Source organism: Nycticebus coucang, chromosome 2, assembly GCF_027406575.1.
Source record: "Nycticebus coucang isolate mNycCou1 chromosome 2, mNycCou1.pri, whole genome shotgun sequence".
Lineage (NCBI taxonomy): Eukaryota > Metazoa > Chordata > Mammalia > Primates > Lorisidae > Nycticebus > Nycticebus coucang.
The window spans coordinates 15539137-15558917 of record NC_069781.1 but is presented as its reverse complement, the minus strand read 5'-3'; the positions used below and the strand labels follow the sequence as shown (position 1 = coordinate 15558917).

The window sequence follows — 19781 nt, the reverse complement described above, 5'->3', positions numbered from 1 at the left end:
TATATATATATATATATAGGATAATTTCAGAAGGAAGGTGGGAGAATCAGGTGCACACTTGGGTGAGAGGAAAGGACAAGAGAATCCGCTCATTAACAAGGCCAGAAAACTGTATTACACCACTGTCCAAAATTCAAATCTCCACTTTGCTTTCTTTGCCTTTCATCAGAATCCCTCCAAGAAGCAATTACACAGAAAAGAAATACAACAGATTTCTTTATTTCTCTGGAGATGAGAAAAGAGGGTAAAGAAGAGCAATTTTCATAATTTCCTTTTGAAACAGGCACTGAAGTCAAGGTTGACTCTACTGTTTTCTTGTAGAAAATTAGACATCTCTTATCAAGTGACTCAGGCGACATCACTAAGAACTTTCGCAAAATGAAATGAAAGGACAAAAATTGAAGGGCGAACAATGACCTTTTACTCGCTTTGAGGAAGCCAGGTTTTCTTGACCTTTAAAATAGTCTTCCCCAGAAAAATGTTTACCTCTTTCACTTTTTATTTTTAAAAACTTGCCATTAGGGAAGGGGGGGGGAACCCACACATTAAAGCAGTGGCCCTTAATGATCACATTCATCTCACAATTTCACATAATAAATCAGCATTGCAAAGTAGCAAGATTATAATAGTTGTAATTTAAAGCACTAAATGTTTAGGGGGGCAACCTAAAATTTAGAAAATTAAACAGCAAGCTCCTACCATGGGTAGTGTTACTGCCCAGGGCTGTCTCCGGGGAAAAAACCATCTAAACCAAGTTAAACCAAACTGGGATGCAGTTCAGTCAAAGAGAAGTCTTAGCTTGTTTCCTCTCCTAAGTCAAATAATGTTTCCTCTCATCATCAAATAATGAGTTAATTAGTCTCAAGATTAGATGTTCATTAAAAATTAAAATAAGTCCATTTCCACATTACCAAGAAGTCAAACTCTTAGCTCCAGCTTAAATCTCCTTTAAAACCGCAAACCCTTTTTCAATATTAATTCATTTCACACCTATGCCTGAGAGTCCCCTTTGTGTTGAGCACAAAGGAGACAGAGATAAATGTGACCAGGTTCCAGCATCCCTAAGAGGGCAGACAAGTCCAGGTCCATCCACTGAGGCGACACAGTGTGGTTCTCATGACAAGCTTACGATGCTATAGATGGGGAAACAGAGGCTCAGAATAATGAAGCCACTTACCTAAGGTACACCCTTAAAAGTAATGAAGAAAGGATTTCAGCCTAGGTCTATAATGACCCCAAACCCTTGCCTCACTCTCTGTCTACCGGGAATACTGCAAATATGATGTTTTAGGGCCCTGTGATTGAGAAAGAGTATAGGACTGGGCCAGAGGACAAAATGAACAACGAACTGTCCAAGGGCCAAGGCAGCAAGGAAGCAGAGGGAAGAAGTGGGGAAGGTATCAGAGAAGGCCTTTAGTGACATCAGCTCTGACACAAGGAAATTCAGTGAGAGTTTATCCCATGGAGACGTGGAGAAAGGGTCTCTCCTGCAGAAAAATATGGTGGCACGGGCAACAGTCAAGAAGTGTCGAGAACCTTGGTACATATGAATTTTTCTGAACGGCTTCTCGAAGAAACCAACAAGAAGGATGCCTTGGCTTAGCCAATATCTGCTAATCTTAGCCAGGCACACCATGGGAGGGCTGGGCAGGGAATGGGCAGACGCAGCTTAAGTTACTGGCCAGGGAAGTGGTGGGGTAGAGGTAAGGGGATTGCCAAGCCGGCTCCGTGGTGCACTTCTGGATCAGCTGGATCGCAGCCTTCATTATCAGCGGCTCTGCTAAGCCTCGGGCTACACTGGCCCCAGCTCCAGCAAGAGGATGATTGATTACATAAGGCTCTTTGTGCTCCAACTGAAATCTTGGCAGCTGAAATCTGTGCAGAATTTTAACTTCAGTGGAGAGTTTTACAGAAGTCCAGGACAGCCAAACCCACAGAATCACGAACAATTGGAGGAAGGGATCTTAGTGATGATCTATAATTTTCTCCTTTTGCAGAAGAGGCATTAAAGCCTTGAGGATGGGGGAACACTGGAAGGCTTGGCCAAGGTCCTAAAGACAGAGAAGAGGGGGCGTCAATGCTCGAACCCAGGCCTCTTGACGTAGTGCTTCATTTCACGTTAAATGACTGCGTAACAGCTTTTCTGATTTCTCCATCTGCCATCTTTCCTGCTCCGTGTTACCCTGACCCTCTGATACCTGTGCTTAATTCCATCCCAGTGGGTACTATCTGTCTCCTCTGGACCATCTCTTTCCTCTGCTAAGTACCTTCCCTTGTAAGCAGACATCTTTCGTCTGACTCTCTAGTCAACCAGTGCTGGACATGTAAAGGGTACTCTCCAAATATTTGTTAATACTAAAGGAAACTGTGACAAAGTCAGAAGATGTAGGTCCTAGGCCTGGCTACGTGGACCTATAAGCCATGGGAGTCTGCACAAGTTACTTAACCCTCCGAATTTCAGCTTCCTCATCTATAAGATGGTGAATAAGAACATGATGTGGTGGAAGGCCAATGGGATCAGGAGCCTGTCAGTGTCCAAGTGAGCAAATGAATGAATAATCGGCCTTCTATACCAGAAAGCTTGAGGGCAAGGGGACTTCTAACTTATTTTGTATCCCTAGCACTGGTAACTCGTACATCTCAGGAATGACTGCATAAACCTAGGAAGGACAGAGGGCACCTGGGAACACTGGCAATTGTCTAACGAGGTATAAGCAGGAGAAAGTGCCAGCAATTCTGAACTTCTGTTTCCTCATCTGTGAGTTGGAGGTAATGATCTTTTCTCAAATTGAGTGACGATAAATGAGGTCATGTATATAAAAAGCACATGTAAACAGCAAAGCATGACACAGATGCCTGCTGTCACTAGGGCCTTTGAAAGGCCCTCCTGATGAACCGGGCCTAAGTGTGTTTTCCAGAGAGGAGCTGCTTCTTGAGTTTCAGATGATATCATTTTCCCAGTAAACAAATTGAACTGTTAAGCAAGGGCCACAAGAACAGCACGCTATATCTAAGCAGGAGGTGAAGTTCTATTTTTGGCAACAAAGGAAATAAAACTTGAAGCAGACAAGGAGTTGAAAGCACGGCTCCTGCAGAGTCCCTGCCAGCAGCTCTGAATCACCTGCCTTCCTCCGACAGCTGGCGTCCCCTGGCTTCTGTCTTCAGTCTTTTACTAGTTATGCGCCAGAACCCTGAGCTGCCGCCCGGGCCTCCAGGGATGTCATGCTTCATAAGCAGAAGACTTTCTATTCCCCATGTTGCATCCCCAGCTTGTTGCAGATGTGTACAGCGGAATAGCATGTGGGCAGAGTTTGGGGCATCAGCAGGGGGAGGCTGGCTGGTGACCATCTGGAACTCACTGGACACATCACTTTGGTAAGTTTGTCATGGCCCAAGTCTGGCCAGCAGGCTGAGTCCTGCTGATGACCTGGGCCTCAGAGAAGCTAACTTTTGATGACTAAACTCATAAGAGACCAAAAATTTAAACCACATCATCTGCATATTAATTTTCAACCCAACTTGGCAAATACACTTGAGTTCCTACTATGTGCTGGGCACTGTAATCAGCACAGGGGATACAATGACAAATAAGACCCATCTGGTCTCTGCCCTGGTACAACTTACAGGAGAAAAAGGCACTTAAACTCGCAGTGATTTACACTGTAATAAATGCAAATACAGCCCTGGCCAGAAACTGCAAAAAACAAACAAACAAACGAAAAAAACAGGTACTTGTGAGACCTTGCCCCAGAATTAGGGGCAGAGTAAGCTTTATAGAGAAAGTAACAGCTAAGCAGGGCTCTAAAAAATGAACAAAAGGGGTCAGGTGAGAGCGGGCAGCCTTGGAGGGGACACCAAAAATGAAGACAGTTGCTCCAAGCAAAAGGAAAGGCAGAGGTAAGGGAATTCACCTTGCTACTAAGTACCTAAAAACACGGACGATGGAAGGATCCTAGAGGGAGAGGTCAGGAATGGGGAGCGGTGAGGCTGCAGAGGTGGACAGGGGCTTTAGAAGGCAAGTTGGGAGTTTAAACTGCATCCTTTTGCTAAGCCATTGCGTTACCGAAAGTCAGCCAAATCAGCATATTGTCTACATGAAGAAAAATGATGTAAGTAATTGCCTTACTTGAAGGTTATTTATTAAGTGTGGAATCAGGACAAAGAATGTATACTTCATGTTGGAGGTTTTCTTTCTGACTTGACTCTGACCTATTTCTAACTGCACTTTTCCCCAGTTCCTAAACCCAGGGGAGAACATTGTTTTCTGGGATTTTTGCAAATAATGCACTTCATTCAGCCTTGAGGAGCTGAATCAATAAAAGCTAAGTTAGAATGGTAACTGGGGAGGAAAATGGGAGCATCCCATGCTTGCTCGTTCCCTCCAAGAAACTGCAAAACATTATTGAACAGGTTTTTGGCTTTACTTGCTGAAAAATTCTTCTGCTGAGAAGTACAAACTCTTTCACCATAATAAATACTGTTTTGATAACAAAACTGTACTTTTCTCAAATACCCAGATGGAAGACCATATGCAAAATAAATTCCAAGGAATTTTTTTATTGGCCATCTGCTAAAATTGGAAAGAAAGTCTGCATCCTCCTCTACGCTCCACAGAAATTTCCGCTGAGATTCCTACTTGCTTCCGCCTGGTGCCACCTGCTGATCATATTTGGGTACCAATTTTGCAAACAGCAGAGAAATGTGGGTCTTCTCCTTTCTTTTCTTTTCTTTCTTTTTTTTTTTTTGAGACACAGCCTCACTCTGTCACCCAAGCACTGGAGCCTCAAACTCCTGGGTTCAGCCAAGTAGGCGGGACTGCAGGTTACAGGTGCATGCCCCACTAATGAATCTCCCCCTTTCTTTAATGAAATAAACTTAACCCTAATTAATATGAGAAGTAACCTACAAAGTGTCAGGCTTCTGCAGCAGCTCACACCTCGTCCTATTGTTGCTGGGATTCACAAAGCAAAGCCCACGCACACAAACTCTGAGACCTCACTTCCCAGGCATGGTCAAAACATTGTCTACCCTCATCAGTAAGGGCACTGTTTCTGATAGAGCCTCATGTCTGGCTTCACCTGTGAAGGATGTAAGTGTGCAGAGCCTCCAGCACATCCATTCCACACTCAGGTATCTGTCTGAAGGAAATGATAGCACAGGTGCATAAGGATACCTAGATGAGAAGGTTCCACTCAGTTATTATTTATTGAACAAACAAATATGAGAACTATCTAAATATTCATCAACAAAGTGATGAGTTTAAAAGTCGTGATATATTCATGCAACCGAATAGTATGCAGCACTGACACAGAAAGATGCGTAAAACATGGTTAAGTGAGGAGCAATGAAGGCCAAGGGAGAGAATGTCTAACGTAATCCCATGTTTTAAAGGAAAAGAGCTATGCGTGTGGCAGCGTATATGTGTTTCCACATAGGAAAAGGTTGGGGGCTCACACACTAAGATGTTAAGGGCATTTCTGAGGAGTGGAGACTTTTTTTTCTCTTTCTACTTTACACATCCCTTTGTTATTTGAATTCTTAATGTCAACACATTGTATTAAAAGAATCATGCCAAATGTTTTTTTTAAAACTCAGGTTTGCAGTTAATAAAGCATGTCATCATCAAATACTCACACAATGTCCACACTCATTCTGAGGTTAGGATCATTTTCCCACTTAAAAGATAAACAAATGGGGCTGAGAAGAAAAGAGGCAGTTCTGAAGACCCCAGGAGGGACAGGTGACAGTGCCGGGGAGCTCTGGCAGACTACTTGGGGTTTTTATAGACTTAATCTACATGCGCCAGGCCCTAAATCCAGAGATCTTAAGTTAATTCCATTATATGGACAAAGAAATCCTTTACTATATTAGAGAACTTTCCAGGGCTAAGGACTTTCCGCATCAATCAAATGGGCTTGAAATGTCAGGGCTTAGAATATTAAAACAGGAAGAGGCTGAAGCCATCACCTCAGTCAACCTCCCCATTTCTCTGATGAGGAAAGAATTTCCCTGGGTGGCTAAAATAAGACAGTCGACAGTTAAGCCACCAGCACTTGCTCATTTCTGAGGATGTGCTGTAAAGTAAAAATAAAATCCTAAACACCCCCCACTAACTGAGTAGACCCCTCTCAGCCAAGGGGGACCCCAGAAAAAAACCTTCAAACTGATTTCCCAGCCATGATGGGAGAGGAGGTATGAAGCACAATCACACGTGTTTTCTCTTCATAAATATTCATGACTTCTCCTATAGCTTGTTCAATATGTATATTTAGCCACACTGCTCAATATAAAATCCTGTTCCCTTTTAAAACTCTCTTGAAAAATGTGTTCCTGGCTTGTGGCTGGAGCAGTGTTTCCTAGATTGCCAGAATGGCCACTGCAAGCTGAGAACCCCTGGTGAGAAATGAAGCTACTTCCAGAGTATAAACCTTGTGTTTGTTTAGTTAACACTTTGCTTCTCCACTAAACCTGCTCCTCTTCTTGGGTTTCTCATCTTGGCAAATGGTACTTCACCAGACTCTTGAAAGGATCGATCTGCCTTCTCCCTCACTCCTGTTCCATCTGTCTCTAAGTCCTATTGACACCACCTTCCAAACATTACTAACCCTTGGCCCGTTTCTGCATAAGGCTCCTGTCTGAACATCTTCATACAACCTTCAGCTTGTCTTTTGCCTACACAAACAGGACATCCATCCTAAAAGGTCTCCTTAGCCCTCCCCAATATATTCTTATCCTCTGCCAACAGACTACCTTTCTGATGCTAAGCCCTAAGCATATACTTCCCCACTGTCTACTAAAGCCCCTGCCTGACCCTTTGTGGATCTCAGAGGATTAGAGATGGCCCACACATAGCCACTAATGTTTGTTCTCACCTGCCAGACTAGAACGTGCCATGATTCATGGAGCATTACAGCACAAATAAGATTCTTGCCTCAGTAGTGAGGAATATTTAGCCTTAGATAGAGCACTGTTCCAGTCATGCCCAATATGTCTTGTAAACAATACCTGAAATCTATTTCTAAGTAACTTAATTGGATCCCATGACAAAGTTCAAGAATAAGTACAAGAATAGAGAAATATCTAATATCCAAATAAGGCAAGATTCATCATATCTGGTATCTAACTAAAAATTACCAGGTGTGAAAAGGAGCATGGAACTAGGAGCTATAATAACGAGAAAAATCGAAACTAGCTCAGAATGGAGAGAGTTAGAACTAGCAGACAATGACATTAGGACAGTGCTTATAATGCATTCCTTATGTCAAAAGTTAAGTAGAAAAATGGGAGATATAAAAAAATACCCAATCTCACTTTTAGAAATAAAAACTACAATGTGTAAGATAAAAACTCTTTTTCATCTAAATGTTATTATTCTATAATATGCTGTTATTCTAAATGGGAATAACAGCATATTATACAAAAAAAAATAGTGAGCACGAAGATAAAATAATAGAAACTGTCCAAAATGAAGGAGTGTTTAAAAAACAAACAAAAAAACAGCATCATTAACTGTGGGACAACTTCAAATACCTGTGTAATTGAATGAAATTAGAGGAAGGAGGGAGGGACAGAAAAATATACTTGAAGAAATAAAGGGGAAATATTTTCCAAATTTTATGAAAATTATAAACCCACAGATTCAAAAGTTCAATGAACCCCAAATATAAGAAACGTGAAAAAAAATTATACCAAGACACATTATAATCAAGTTGTTCAAAGCCAATGATAAAGAGAAAATAGTAAAAGGAGCCAGAGGAAAAGGACAGGTTATATGCAAAAGATCAAAAGTAAGAATTAAAACATATCTTGTCGGAAACAATACAAGCAAAAAGATAGACGAGCAACACATTACAAATGCTGAAAGAAAAAGAAAATGTCAACCAAGAATTCTATACCTAGAGAAAACATCCAAACCAAAGGCAAAATAAATTTTGAGAAACATAAAAGTTGAAAGAATCATCACCAAAAACCTCTTACTATAGGGCAGTGCCTGTGGCTCAAAGGAGTAGGGCACCAGCCCCATATGCCAGAGGTGGCAGGTTCAAACCCAGCCCTGGTCAAAAAACTACAAAAACAAACAAACAAAAAAACCTCTCACTATAAAATACTGCAGAAAATTTCTTTAAGTAAAAGAAAAATTACACCAGACAGAAATATGGATCTACACAAAGAGATACAGAACATTGGAAATGGTAACTACCTGAGTAAATATACAAGGTTTTTTCTTATTATCATTTAAATCTCTTTAAATATAATTTATTGTTTAACTAAAATAGTACCAATGTAGTAAGGGGTTGTAACACATAAAAGTAAAATATATGAAAACAACATAAAAGCTGAGCGTGGGAAAATCGAAGTACTATAGAGTATCATAAGGTTCTCATACTATAAGTAAAAGGTAGATTGTGATAAGTTAAAGATGTGTACTATAAACCCTAAAAGAACCACTTAAAAAACCCGCAAAGAAAACAAAACCAAGAATTACAGTTTTTAAACCAACAAATGAAATAGATAAAATTGATAAACTTCTACCCAGACTGATGGGGGGAAAAATAAAGAACACAAATTACAAGTGTTAAGGACCAGGCACAGTAGCTTATGCCTGTAATCTTAGCACTTTGCTGAAGCAGGAGGATTGAGTCCAGGAGTCTGAGATCAGGAGTTTGAGATCAGCCTAGGCAAGACCCTATCTCTACAAAGAAAAAAAATATATATCAGCCTAAGCAAGAATGAGACCCCATAGCTACTAAAAATAGAAAAAATTAGTTGGGTATACTGACATATACTTACAGTCTGGTTACTCGGGAGACTGAGGCAGGAGGATCACGTGAGCCTGGGAGTTGGAGGTTACAGTGAGCTATGATGATGCCACTGTTCTCCAGCCCAGGAAACACAGTGAGAGTCTGTCTCAAAATTAAAAAAAAAATAAAATGGGTGTGATGGTACATACCTGTAGTCCTGGCTACTCAGGAGGCTAAGCCAAGAGGATCAGTTGAAACTGAGTTGAAGGTTGCAGTGAGCTATGATCATGCCACTGCACTCTAGCCTGGTAAGACCCAGGCTCAAAAAAATAACAAATGGAGCTCGGTGCCTACAGCTCAGTGGTTAGGACACCGGCCACATACACCGGGGATGGTGGGTTCAAACCTGGCCCGGGCCTGCTAAACAACGACAACAACAACAACAACAACAACAACAACAAAATAGCCAAGCGTTGTGGCAGGCACCAGTAGTCCTAGCTGCTTGGGAGGCTGAGGCAAGAGAATCTCTTAAGCCCAAGAGTTTGAGATTGCTGTGAGCTGTAATGTCAGGGCACTCTACCCAGGGCAACAGAGTGAGACTCTGTCTCAAAGAAAAAAAACAACCCACAAATGTTAGGAATTAAGGGTGATATTATAAAGATTCTGAGGACATTAAAGAATATTATGAACAATTTTATGCCAATAAATGTGACAACTTAGGAAAAAAATGGGCAAATTTCTTGACACAAACTACCCAAGTTCACTCAAGAAGATTAGAAAATATGAATAGTCTGTATCTACTAAAGAAATTGAGTTTATAATTAAAACCTTCCCATAAAGAAAACACTAGGCCCACATGACTTCACTAGTGAATTTTACCAAACATTCAAAGAAGAAATAGTCTTAATCCTGCACAAACTCTTCTAGAAAATTTAAAAGTAGAGAATACTTTATAATTCATTCTATGGGGCCAGCACTATTCTGATAATGAAAACAACACGCTGCAAAAAAGAGAAAACTACAAACCAATATCCTTCAGGAATATAGATGCAAACATTCTCATAAAAATTTTATTAAGTCAAAACTGACAATATATGAAAAGGATAATATGCCATGACCAAGAGAGGTTTATCTTGGGGATGCACAGTTTAATTTTTAAAAATCATTCAACATAATTCAGCATGTTAACAAACTAAAAAAGAAAATCCATATGATCATCTCAATAGACTCGGGAAAAACATGTAACAAAATCCAATATCCATTTCTAATTTAAAAATTCATGGAAATAAGAAATAGAAGGGAACTTCATCAACCTAATAAACAGCACCTATAAGAAGCCTATAACTAACATCATACCTAATGATAAAACACTGAAATGTGTATCCCCTAAAATGAGGGCCAAGTCCAAGACCACGGAGATTAAGAATGAGTCTGCTAGCACCACTTCCACGTCATTTGGAAGTTCTAGCCAGTGCATTAGGCAAGAAAAAGAGAAAAGGATGACTGGAAAGTAAGATAAAATCACTCTATTCTCAGAGAACCAGATACTAGAAAATCCAATAGATCTTATAAAATAAGACACCAGGCCTACTAAGTGAGTGTAACAAGGTTTCAGGATATGAGAGTCATGTCCAAAATCAATTCTGTTTTTACATACAATGAACAACTAGAAATCGAAGTTTAAAAATTAAACAATGCCAATGTATCAAAACTTTGAAACAGAGAAAATCTGACAAAAGATACGTGTAAGATCTTTACACTAAAAACTAAAAATTGATGCTCAAAGAAATTAAAGAAGACCTAAAAGTAAAGATACACCATGTTCACCAGGTCAGAAGACTCAAGGTTGTTAAGATGTTGATTCTAATCAAAATGATAGATAGATTCAACACAGTCGTATTCAAAATACTATTCAATTTTTTAAATTGACTAGCTAACCCTAAATTTCATACGGCCAATCAAAGAACTATAATAGCCAAAACAATTTTGGAAGGAACAAAGTTGGAGAACTTACACTACCTGATTTTAAGGCTTATTATGAAGCTATAGTAATCAAGATAGCAAGAGAATTACAAGTAGATTAATGAAATAGAATAGAGAATTTAGAAATACACTCACACGTATTTGGCCAACTATTTTCAACAAAGGTACCAAAGTCAATTTGAAAGAGAAAGGGTAATGTTCTGATCAAAGTTTCTGAAACAAGTAGATATTCATATGTTAAAAAAAGTGAACTTCAATTCATATCTCATACCATACACAAAAATTAACTAAAAAAGAATCATAAGGGCCAGGCTCAGCGGTTCATGCCTGTAATCCCAGCACTCTGGGAGTCTGAGTTGGGTGGGTTGTCTGAGCTCACAGGCTGAAGACCAGCCTGAGCGAGAGCGAGACCCTGCCTCTAAAAATAGCCAGGTGTTGCCAGCTACTTGGGAGGCTGAGGCAAGAGAATAGCCTAAGTGCAAGAATTTGAGGTTGCATAGCACTTTACTGAGGGCAACAAAGTGAGACTCTGTCTCAAAAAATAAATAAATAAATAAATAAATCATAGACATAAATTTAAAACCTAAAACTTTAAACTTTTAGGAAAAAAATAGGAGTACATCTTTGTGAGTTTGGGTTAGGTAAATATTTCCATATATGGCACCGAAGGCATGATCCCTAAAAGGAAAAAACTGATAAATTGGGCTTTATCAAAATTTAAAACTTGCTCTTCAAAAGAGAGTAAGAGAATGAAAAGATTAAGATACAGATGGGGAGAAAATATTTGCACTTGGTATATTTAATAACACCTGTATTTAAAACCTATAAAGAACTCTCAAAACTCATGAATAAGGGCAGCGCCTGTGGCTCAAAGGAGTAGGGCACCGGCCCCATATACCAGAGGTGGCAGGTTCAAACCTGGCCCCAGCCAAAAACTGCAAAAAAACAAAAAATAACAAAAAAATCCCTCAATAAAAATTAACAACCCAATTTTTTTTTAAAAAATAGGCAAAATATGTGAATAAGTTCATCAAAGATTATAACTGGATGGCAAATAAGTGCATAAACAGAATGTTCTGGATCATTAGTCATTAGGGAAATACAAAATAAAACCAGTGAGAAGCCACTACATACTTATTAGAATAGCTAAAATTTAAAAAACTGGCCATTACCAAGTTAAGAGACAGCTTCCTCCAAGGATGTGGAGGAAGTGCAATGTTCATACATTGCTGACAGGAATATAAAATGGTGCAACCACTTTGGAAAACAATAAGTACTGTAAATATATACCTGCTATATGATCCGGCCCTTCCATCCTTAAACATTCACCCAAGAGAAGTGAAAACATGTCCACACAAAGACTTATACACAGATGTTCATAGTGTCTTTATTTGTAACAGCCAAAAACTAGAATCAACTCAGATGTGTAGCAGCAGGTGACGGTCTCAGCAAACTGTGGCCTAAACACCCAGAGGTGTACTCATCAGCAATTAAATGAATTACTCATACATACTACCACAGATGAATCTCAAAGTAGTTATCTTGAGAGAAAGAAGCCAGATTTCTGCCCTCAAAAGAATGCCTGCTATATGATTCCATTTATATAAGACTTGAGAATGTACAAAGTAATCTTGACAGAAAGCAGACCCTTGATTGCCTGGTGATGGAAAGGTGGAGAAAGAGGAGGGAAGAAGGGAAAGATTTACCAAGGGACATGAGGAAACACTTCAGGGCGATGAATATGTTCATTATCTTGATCATGGTAGTGGTTTCATGGGTTTTTACATATATCAAAATGTGTCAGACTGCATATTTTAATTATCTTATTGTATATCAGTTACATCCCAATAAAGCTGTCTCTTAAAAAGTGCGAGACAGCGCCTGTTGTCCCAGCTGCTTGGGAGGCTGAGGCAAGAGAATTGCTTAAGCCCAAGAGTTGGAGGTTGCTGTGAGCTGTGACACCACGGCACTCTACTGAGGGCAACATAGTGAGACTCTGCCTCAAAAAAAATAAATAAATAAATAAAAGTGTGAGACAAAGAAGCTATCTGCAAAGTCTCAAAATATCTCCTCACCAGACACTTCATGATTACATAGAGACAAAAAATAGTAAGTCTATAGTAGAGAAATCTGGCAGATGTCACTTTAGGTGATCGAAGTTAACATCATCAGAAACGAAATATCCTGATATCGTGGCACCTCCCATGGGCTGCATTGAGGTCACAACATCACTCTTGTAGTATCCTTGCCAAAAATGTGTAATCAGAATCTAATCATGACGGAAGAAATCAAACAAAATCAAATTTAAAGTCATTCTTTAAGAAAAATAACTAGCCAGTACTCATCTAAAAAGAGTCAAAGTCATAAAAGGGAATGACCAACTGAGGAACTATTGCAGCTCAGAGAAGACTCAGGAGAAATGACAACTAAATGCCATCAGGGACCTTAGACCAGAAAAAGGACATTCATAGGAAAGCTGGAAAATTCCACATAAGGCGTGTCAACTCGTTAATAATATTATATCAATATTAATTTCTCAGTTTCAGTGATTGTTTAAGATTTTAATATTAGGGGAAGTTAGATGAAGGGTCCGGGGGTATTGTCTCTGTACTATTTTTGCAACTTTTTTATAAATCTAAAATTATTTCAAAGCATTTTTAAAACTGAAGGCAAAATAAAGATTTCCAGACAATAAAAGCTGGTGCGACTTGTCACCAGCAGGCCTGCACTACAAGAAATGTGTTAAAGGAAATTCCAGTCCAGAAGAAAATAATCCCAGATGGAATTCCAGAGTTACACAAAGGAATGAAGAACGCAGGACATGGTAAACACACTAGTGAGTGTAGCAGACAGATGGACTCATTTTTCAGTTTCTTTATGAGATAATTGACTTTTCAGGGCAAAAATAACAATGTGTTGTGGGGTTTACAACAGAAATAAGATAAATGACAGTAGCATGGAGGACGGGGTAGAAACAGAAGTATACCATGGTCACACGCTAACACTTTACTTGAAGTATACGATACTTAAAGGCAAATATATTCTCCGGCTAAGACAGAAACTAAAAACATTTTTAAAAGAAGCATAGCGCGTGAGCTTAAAGAGGAGATGTAATAAAACTACTAAAAAAGATTCAATTAATCTAAATAGGATAAATAGAACAGAAAGAGCAAGATGGTGGACCTGAATCCAACATGTAGTATTACACATTAAGTGGACTAAACAGTAATAAAAGGCAGAAATTGTCAAGCTTAATAAAAGATCATAACCCATTTACATGCTGTCGACAAGAAGCACACTCTAAAAACGTAGGTAGGTTAAAAGTTAAAAAATGGTAAAGGTGTGGAATGTAAAATACTAAGGCAAAGAAAGCTGGAGGTGCTATATTAGTATCAGACAAAGTAGATATCAGGACAAGGAAAGTTACCTTATAAAGGAGTCAAATCATCAAGCTATTAACAGAGCTTCAAAATGCACGAAGAAAAAACTGACAGAACTAAAAAGAGAAGCAGACGATCCACAATTAAGAGTTGGAAATCTCAACATTAACTCAGTAATACTTTATGGAACAAGTAGGTAGTAAGCTAGTAAGGAACGCATGAACTTGACCTGCCATTTATAGGCTGCAACATGAAAAGCTCCAGAATATATTTTACTTTCAAGTGCCCATGAAACATTCACCAAGACGGATGATGTATGAGCCATAAGAAAATTCTCCATACATTTAAAGGCATTGAGATAATACACTCTGATGTTGATAACATTAAATTAGAAATCAATAACAAAAGACACTTGGAAATCCCCAAAAAATTATTTAAAGATTAAGACTTTTCTTTTTTTTTTTGAGACAGAGCCTAAAGCTGTTGTCCTGGGTAGAGTGTCATGCCATCACAGCTCACGGCAACCTCAAACTCCTGGGCTCGAGCGAGTCTCCTGCCTCCGCCTCCCAAGTAGCTGGGACTACAGGCGCCCACCACAACACCCGGCTATTTTTTGGTTGAGGCCGTCATTGTTGTTTGGTGGGCCTGGGCTGGATTCGAACCCGCCAGTTCAGGTGTATGTGGCTGGCACCTTAGCCGCTTGAGCCACAGGGGCTGAGCAAGATTAAGACTTTTCTAAGTAACCCATGGGCAAAGGAGAAATTCCAAAGGGAAATCAGAGAGCACTTTGAACTGAATGATGATGAAAATGTAATACCCCCAAATTTCTGAGATGCAGCCAGAGCAGCGCCTAGAACGAATTTTTTGCTTTAAAGTTTAAAAATCAGTAATCGTAGGTTTGCACATTACTCACTGGGTTGCAGTGATACAGTATACAGTACAACACAGTTATGTACAGTACATAACACATGGGTCACCACAAGACTGTGTTATGGTCCATTATTTCACTTTCAAGAAAAATACAGTCAACAGCACCCTTTCTGATTCACCCATGCTCAGCTTATGGGTGTGGCAGGAAGGGCTTCATTTGTTTCCACCCATGCAGATTTAATGTTTCTTGATTTTTGTGTATCTCAAAACTTTCGTAATGTCCTGTACTTGAGAATGATAATAAATGACTATGTTACTGGTTTATATATTTACTGTACTATACTTTTTATTGCTACTTTAGAGCGTACTTCTACTTATTTAAAAAAAAGTTAGTATAAAAGTTAAGTATAAAACAGCCTTGGGCAGGCCCTTCGGGAGTATTTCAGAAAAACACGTGGTTATCTTAGGAGACGACTGCTCCGTGCATGCTATCACCCTTGAAGACCTTCCAGTGGGAAGAGACGTGGAGTTGGAAGACAGTGATATTGATGATCCTAATTCTATGTGGGCCTAACCCAGAGGTTCTCAACCTGTGGGTCACAACCCCTTTGGGGGTCGAACGACCCTTTCACAGGGATCGCCCAATATCAGATATTTACATTACAATTCATAACAGTAGCAAAATTACAGTTGTGAAGTAGCAACAAAAATAATTTTATGGTTGGGGGGTCACCACAACATGAGGAACTGTATTAAAGGGTCACAGTATCAGGAAGGTTGAGAAAACCACTGGCCTAACTGAGTGGATGTGTTCGTGTCTCAGTTTTTAACAAAAAAGTTTAAAAAGTTAAAAAATGATTTTAATTTAAACATTAAAAAGTGTTATAGAATAAGAATATAAAGAAAATGCTTTTGTAATTTTGTACGTGTTCATGCTAAGTACAAAAGCCAAAAAGTTTAAAAAGCTGACAAAGTCTCAGTAAGCTAAGGTTGATTTATTAATGAAGAAAGAAAAAGCGTTTAATAAATTCAGTGTAGCCTAAGAGCCCAGTGTGTATGAAGTCTGCAATAATGCACAGGAATTACTGTGGCCTGGGCCTTCACACTCTCTCACCGCTCACTCACAGAGCCACGCAGAGCCACCTCCAGGCCGGCAGGCTCCGTTGGCAGTAAGTGCCCTACACAGGGGAACTACTTTTTTTATCTTGCCTACCTCATGTTTGTGGTATTTTTACCTTTTCTGTGTTTAAACAGGTCTAGATACACTAGTACTTGCCAGCACTCAGTGGCATATTGTGCAGGTTTGGAACCCAGGAGCCCACCGTTTGTAACCTTGTGCCCATGGTTCAGTGATGTGGGGCTGTAGTTAGATACAGAGCTATAGAGATGAAAGGAAAGGCATTCCGCATAGCAACGACAGCAGGAGCAGAGCTGATGGGGGGAAAGAGCCGATAGTTTTTTTTTTAATTAGCTTTATTGATGCACAATTTGCATATAATAAAATGCACCCATTTGAAGTTCATAGTTTGGTGAACTTTGAGAAATGTATACAAACCCATGTGACCACCTTCTCCTGGAGAGCTTCCTTTGAAAAATTATCACTTCAGGCTGTTTTTGTGTTTAGTACATCATAATTTTATTACAAATTTTTAAATTCAGTACTAAAACCACAACATTACAGAGGCAGTAAGAGAGAGAATAAAAAGCACAGGCCCTGGAATCAGCTCTGGGCTTCAATCCTACTCCTCAAGCAAGTCAATTTCTCAGAGCCTCAGTTCCTCGTCCATAAAGTGGGGATAATAATTAAACCAACTTCACAAGATTGCTGGGACGATTAAAAGAAGTAAAGTTAAGGTTCTAGCAAAATGCTGGAAACACAAGAGGACCTATAAATGGTGTTAGCCCTATCACGATCAAACAGGCGTTTGTTGTATACTGCAGTTACCCTCAGAGGTATGGGGTGGACTCTGGGACTTGTCCTCAGAGACGTCTCAGTGGTCCCAAAGGCTTACTAAAGTGGCAGTTCTGGGTTCCGCTTCCCTATTGGCTCTATTTCACAATCGGTGGCGAAGGCCACCATGTATTTCATGCTCAGACATATAGCTTTCAGATGGAATGCGTCATTTGAGAATTGATTCTGGAACAGACTGAAAGCAGGACTCTTAAAAGCTTCCCGCCTTAGTTGGCCAGTCCTGCTCCCTGGCCTTTAAACAGAGCCTGACTGCCCACGTTTCAGACCACGGGAAGCTAGGGAGACCAGCCTCTAGGAGTCCCCCAGTGGGCCTGTCCCATATGTGCGCTCAACCACCTGCTCCGTCTCCCCAGGGCGGTGACTCTGTGATCCAGCTCCATCATCAGCCTCAGGCCCATCTGTTGGTGTCGAGACTCACTTCTTCAGTATACCTACCTGTCACCCTCTCCATTCAATTCTGCCAGCTGTCTCAATCGTTCCCAACACCTACTGTGTATTATTATTATTATTATCATTATTTGAGTCAGAGTCTCACTTTGTCACCCTCAGTAGAGTGCCATGGAGTCATAGCTCACAGCAACCTCAAATTCTTGGGCTCAAGCGATTCTTTTGCCTCAGCCTCCCAAGTAGCTGGGACTACAGGTACCCACCACAAGACCCGGCTATTTTCAGACACAGGGTCTCTCTCTTGCTCAGGTTGGTCTCAAACTCTTGCGCTCAAGCAATCCACCCGCCTCAGCCTCCCAGTACTCTCTCTCAGTACTTTTGAGATACTCCCTTAGTCGGTGTCAGCTTCCTGGGGATCCCTTGCCCCAAGTCCCAGCACTCAGGACCCAGGACACAGGAGCAACCATGATACGATTTAAGGGCCAGGGGGGACAGAGTGCCATCTACCTGAGCAACAAAGAGCTGGAACTCGTCAGGCAGAATCCAGGAGCGAGGGTAGAAGTTGTACTCCTCAGGAAAGAGATTCTGCATGATTCTCACCGCTCTGCTCAGGGTAATTTTACGCACCATCTCCGACATGCCTGGGGAGAAGAGACGCTGTAAGGTTTTAACAGCAGTGAGCCACTAACAATAAAACAGCCATCATTTGGGACTTTTAAAACCACCCACCCTATACACTCACTTTTTCCAGCAGGATAGGAAAAAAAAAAAGGTCTGAGTTGTTCCCCACAGCAGTGCCTCATGACTTGGAAAAATCTACCAAATTAGTGAAAACCTTGAGGTGACAGGTGGATGTTTTCTTCTCCTTATAAAAATGAAGCATCAGTTTGAAAGAATGAATTTTCACCTTGTTTATTAATCTATTCTTTGTCATCCCCCTTGGGTAATGAATACAGATGCATTTGTATCTTGAACTTAAAACTTAATACACTCTTGAATTTGGGGCCACCATACGTACTGCTGGGGTTCCTTCTGTCTTGTACCCTAGAGAATATTATCTAGTGGACTCTGGTTACATTCTGAGAAGCTTAATGAAGTTGCTTTGTTTTAATCTGTCACAAGTACTAAAGGCATAAACAGAAAAAAAAAAAACATACACACACACCTTTCAGCATAAAATCTGTCTCCTTGAATCAAGGACAGGAAGTTGGAAGGATACCATAACATAATTTATAGTTTAAGAGAAAAAAATGCAATCTGTAGGAGTTTTTCAGTTTGCAGGACTGACATTGGCATTGATCATATCTCAATCTGACCAGAGGGGATTGAAATGTCTCACTTTTATAAAACATTGTGAAGGAATGGTGGATTTTTTTTCTTGTAATATTGTTAGTAACTGAGTAGAAGAGAGACTGAATACCATATATCTTAGCAAATTTTAAGCAAATAGGTAAAAATTATTGTAAATTTTAGCATGCTTATACCTTAAGACAAATATCACTGTTAAAAATCTTGATACAGGCGGCGCCTGTGGCTCAGTGAGTAGAGGGTGGTGGGTTCAAACCCCCATATGCCGAGGGTGGTGGGTTCAAACCCAGCCCCGGCCAAACTCAATAAAAAAATAGCTGGGCGTTGTGGCGGGCGCCTGTAGTCCCAGCTGCTCGGGAGGCTGAGGCAAGAGAATCGCGTAAGCCCAAGAGTTAGAGGTTGCTGTGAGCAGTGTGACGCCACTGCACTCTACCCGAGGGCGGTACAGTGAGACTCTGTCTCTACAAAAAAAAAAAAATCTTGATACAAAATGGACTTCACCCTGAAAGAGACTAAACAGTTGCATTACTGACACTAGAAATTTGCTTAGCAAAGCTATTTTGTTGTTGTTGTTTTTCATCTGTTTGTTTGTTTAGCAGGGCCAGGCCACGTTCGAACCACCAGCCTTGGAGCATGTGGCTAGAGCCCTGACCACTGAGCTATGGGCGCCCAGCCAGCAAAGCTATTTTTAATAGAAAATACAAAGTTTCCATATCATCTTGGCATTATGTGATCCAAATTATCATACTTTCCAAATGAGCACAGAGAGGATAAATGAGGTTTCTCTAAACTTCCACATTCGGGGAGCAACGGGTAAAAATATCTGAGAAGGAAAGTTTTAAAACCAACTTTGTGCTTCCCTCAGCATATTAAAAAGAAATAAATCGAAAGGTCCCAGCTTCAAGATGTCAATGCCCAGGTCTTAGTTGTTTGGAAGGATACAGGGAAGGATTAAGTAAGAAATAAAGGAGCTTAAAAAGCACTAATAAACTGTGCTCTAATGTGGAATCTTCAATATTAAAGAAACTCACTGAGGACACTGCTCTGAGCTTCCCCAGAACAAGGCTGGAAAAATCACAGCTGTATCTTTTTATTCCCCCACAAAGTAAGAATTTCTGAGTTATAAATGCTAGAGATAAA

The 19781-nt window shown here is 40.1% G+C and overlaps 1 protein-coding gene across 5 annotated transcripts in view; it reads right to left on the bottom strand.

Annotated features, from left to right (window-relative positions):
• TTLL11 (tubulin tyrosine ligase like 11) overlaps nt 1–19781 on the bottom strand; it is a 273808-nt gene that overhangs the window by 192278 nt on the left and 61749 nt on the right. For 4 of the 5 annotated variants that reach the window (XM_053566767.1, XM_053566793.1, XM_053566785.1 and 1 more), the window contains exon 3: nt 17841–17974. The exons of the other annotated variant lie outside the window; for it this stretch is intronic. In XM_053566767.1, coding sequence (XP_053422742.1) covers nt 17841–17974 — 134 coding nt within the window. The remainder of the gene's footprint in view (nt 1–17840; nt 17975–19781) is intronic. 5 annotated transcript variants of the gene reach the window in all.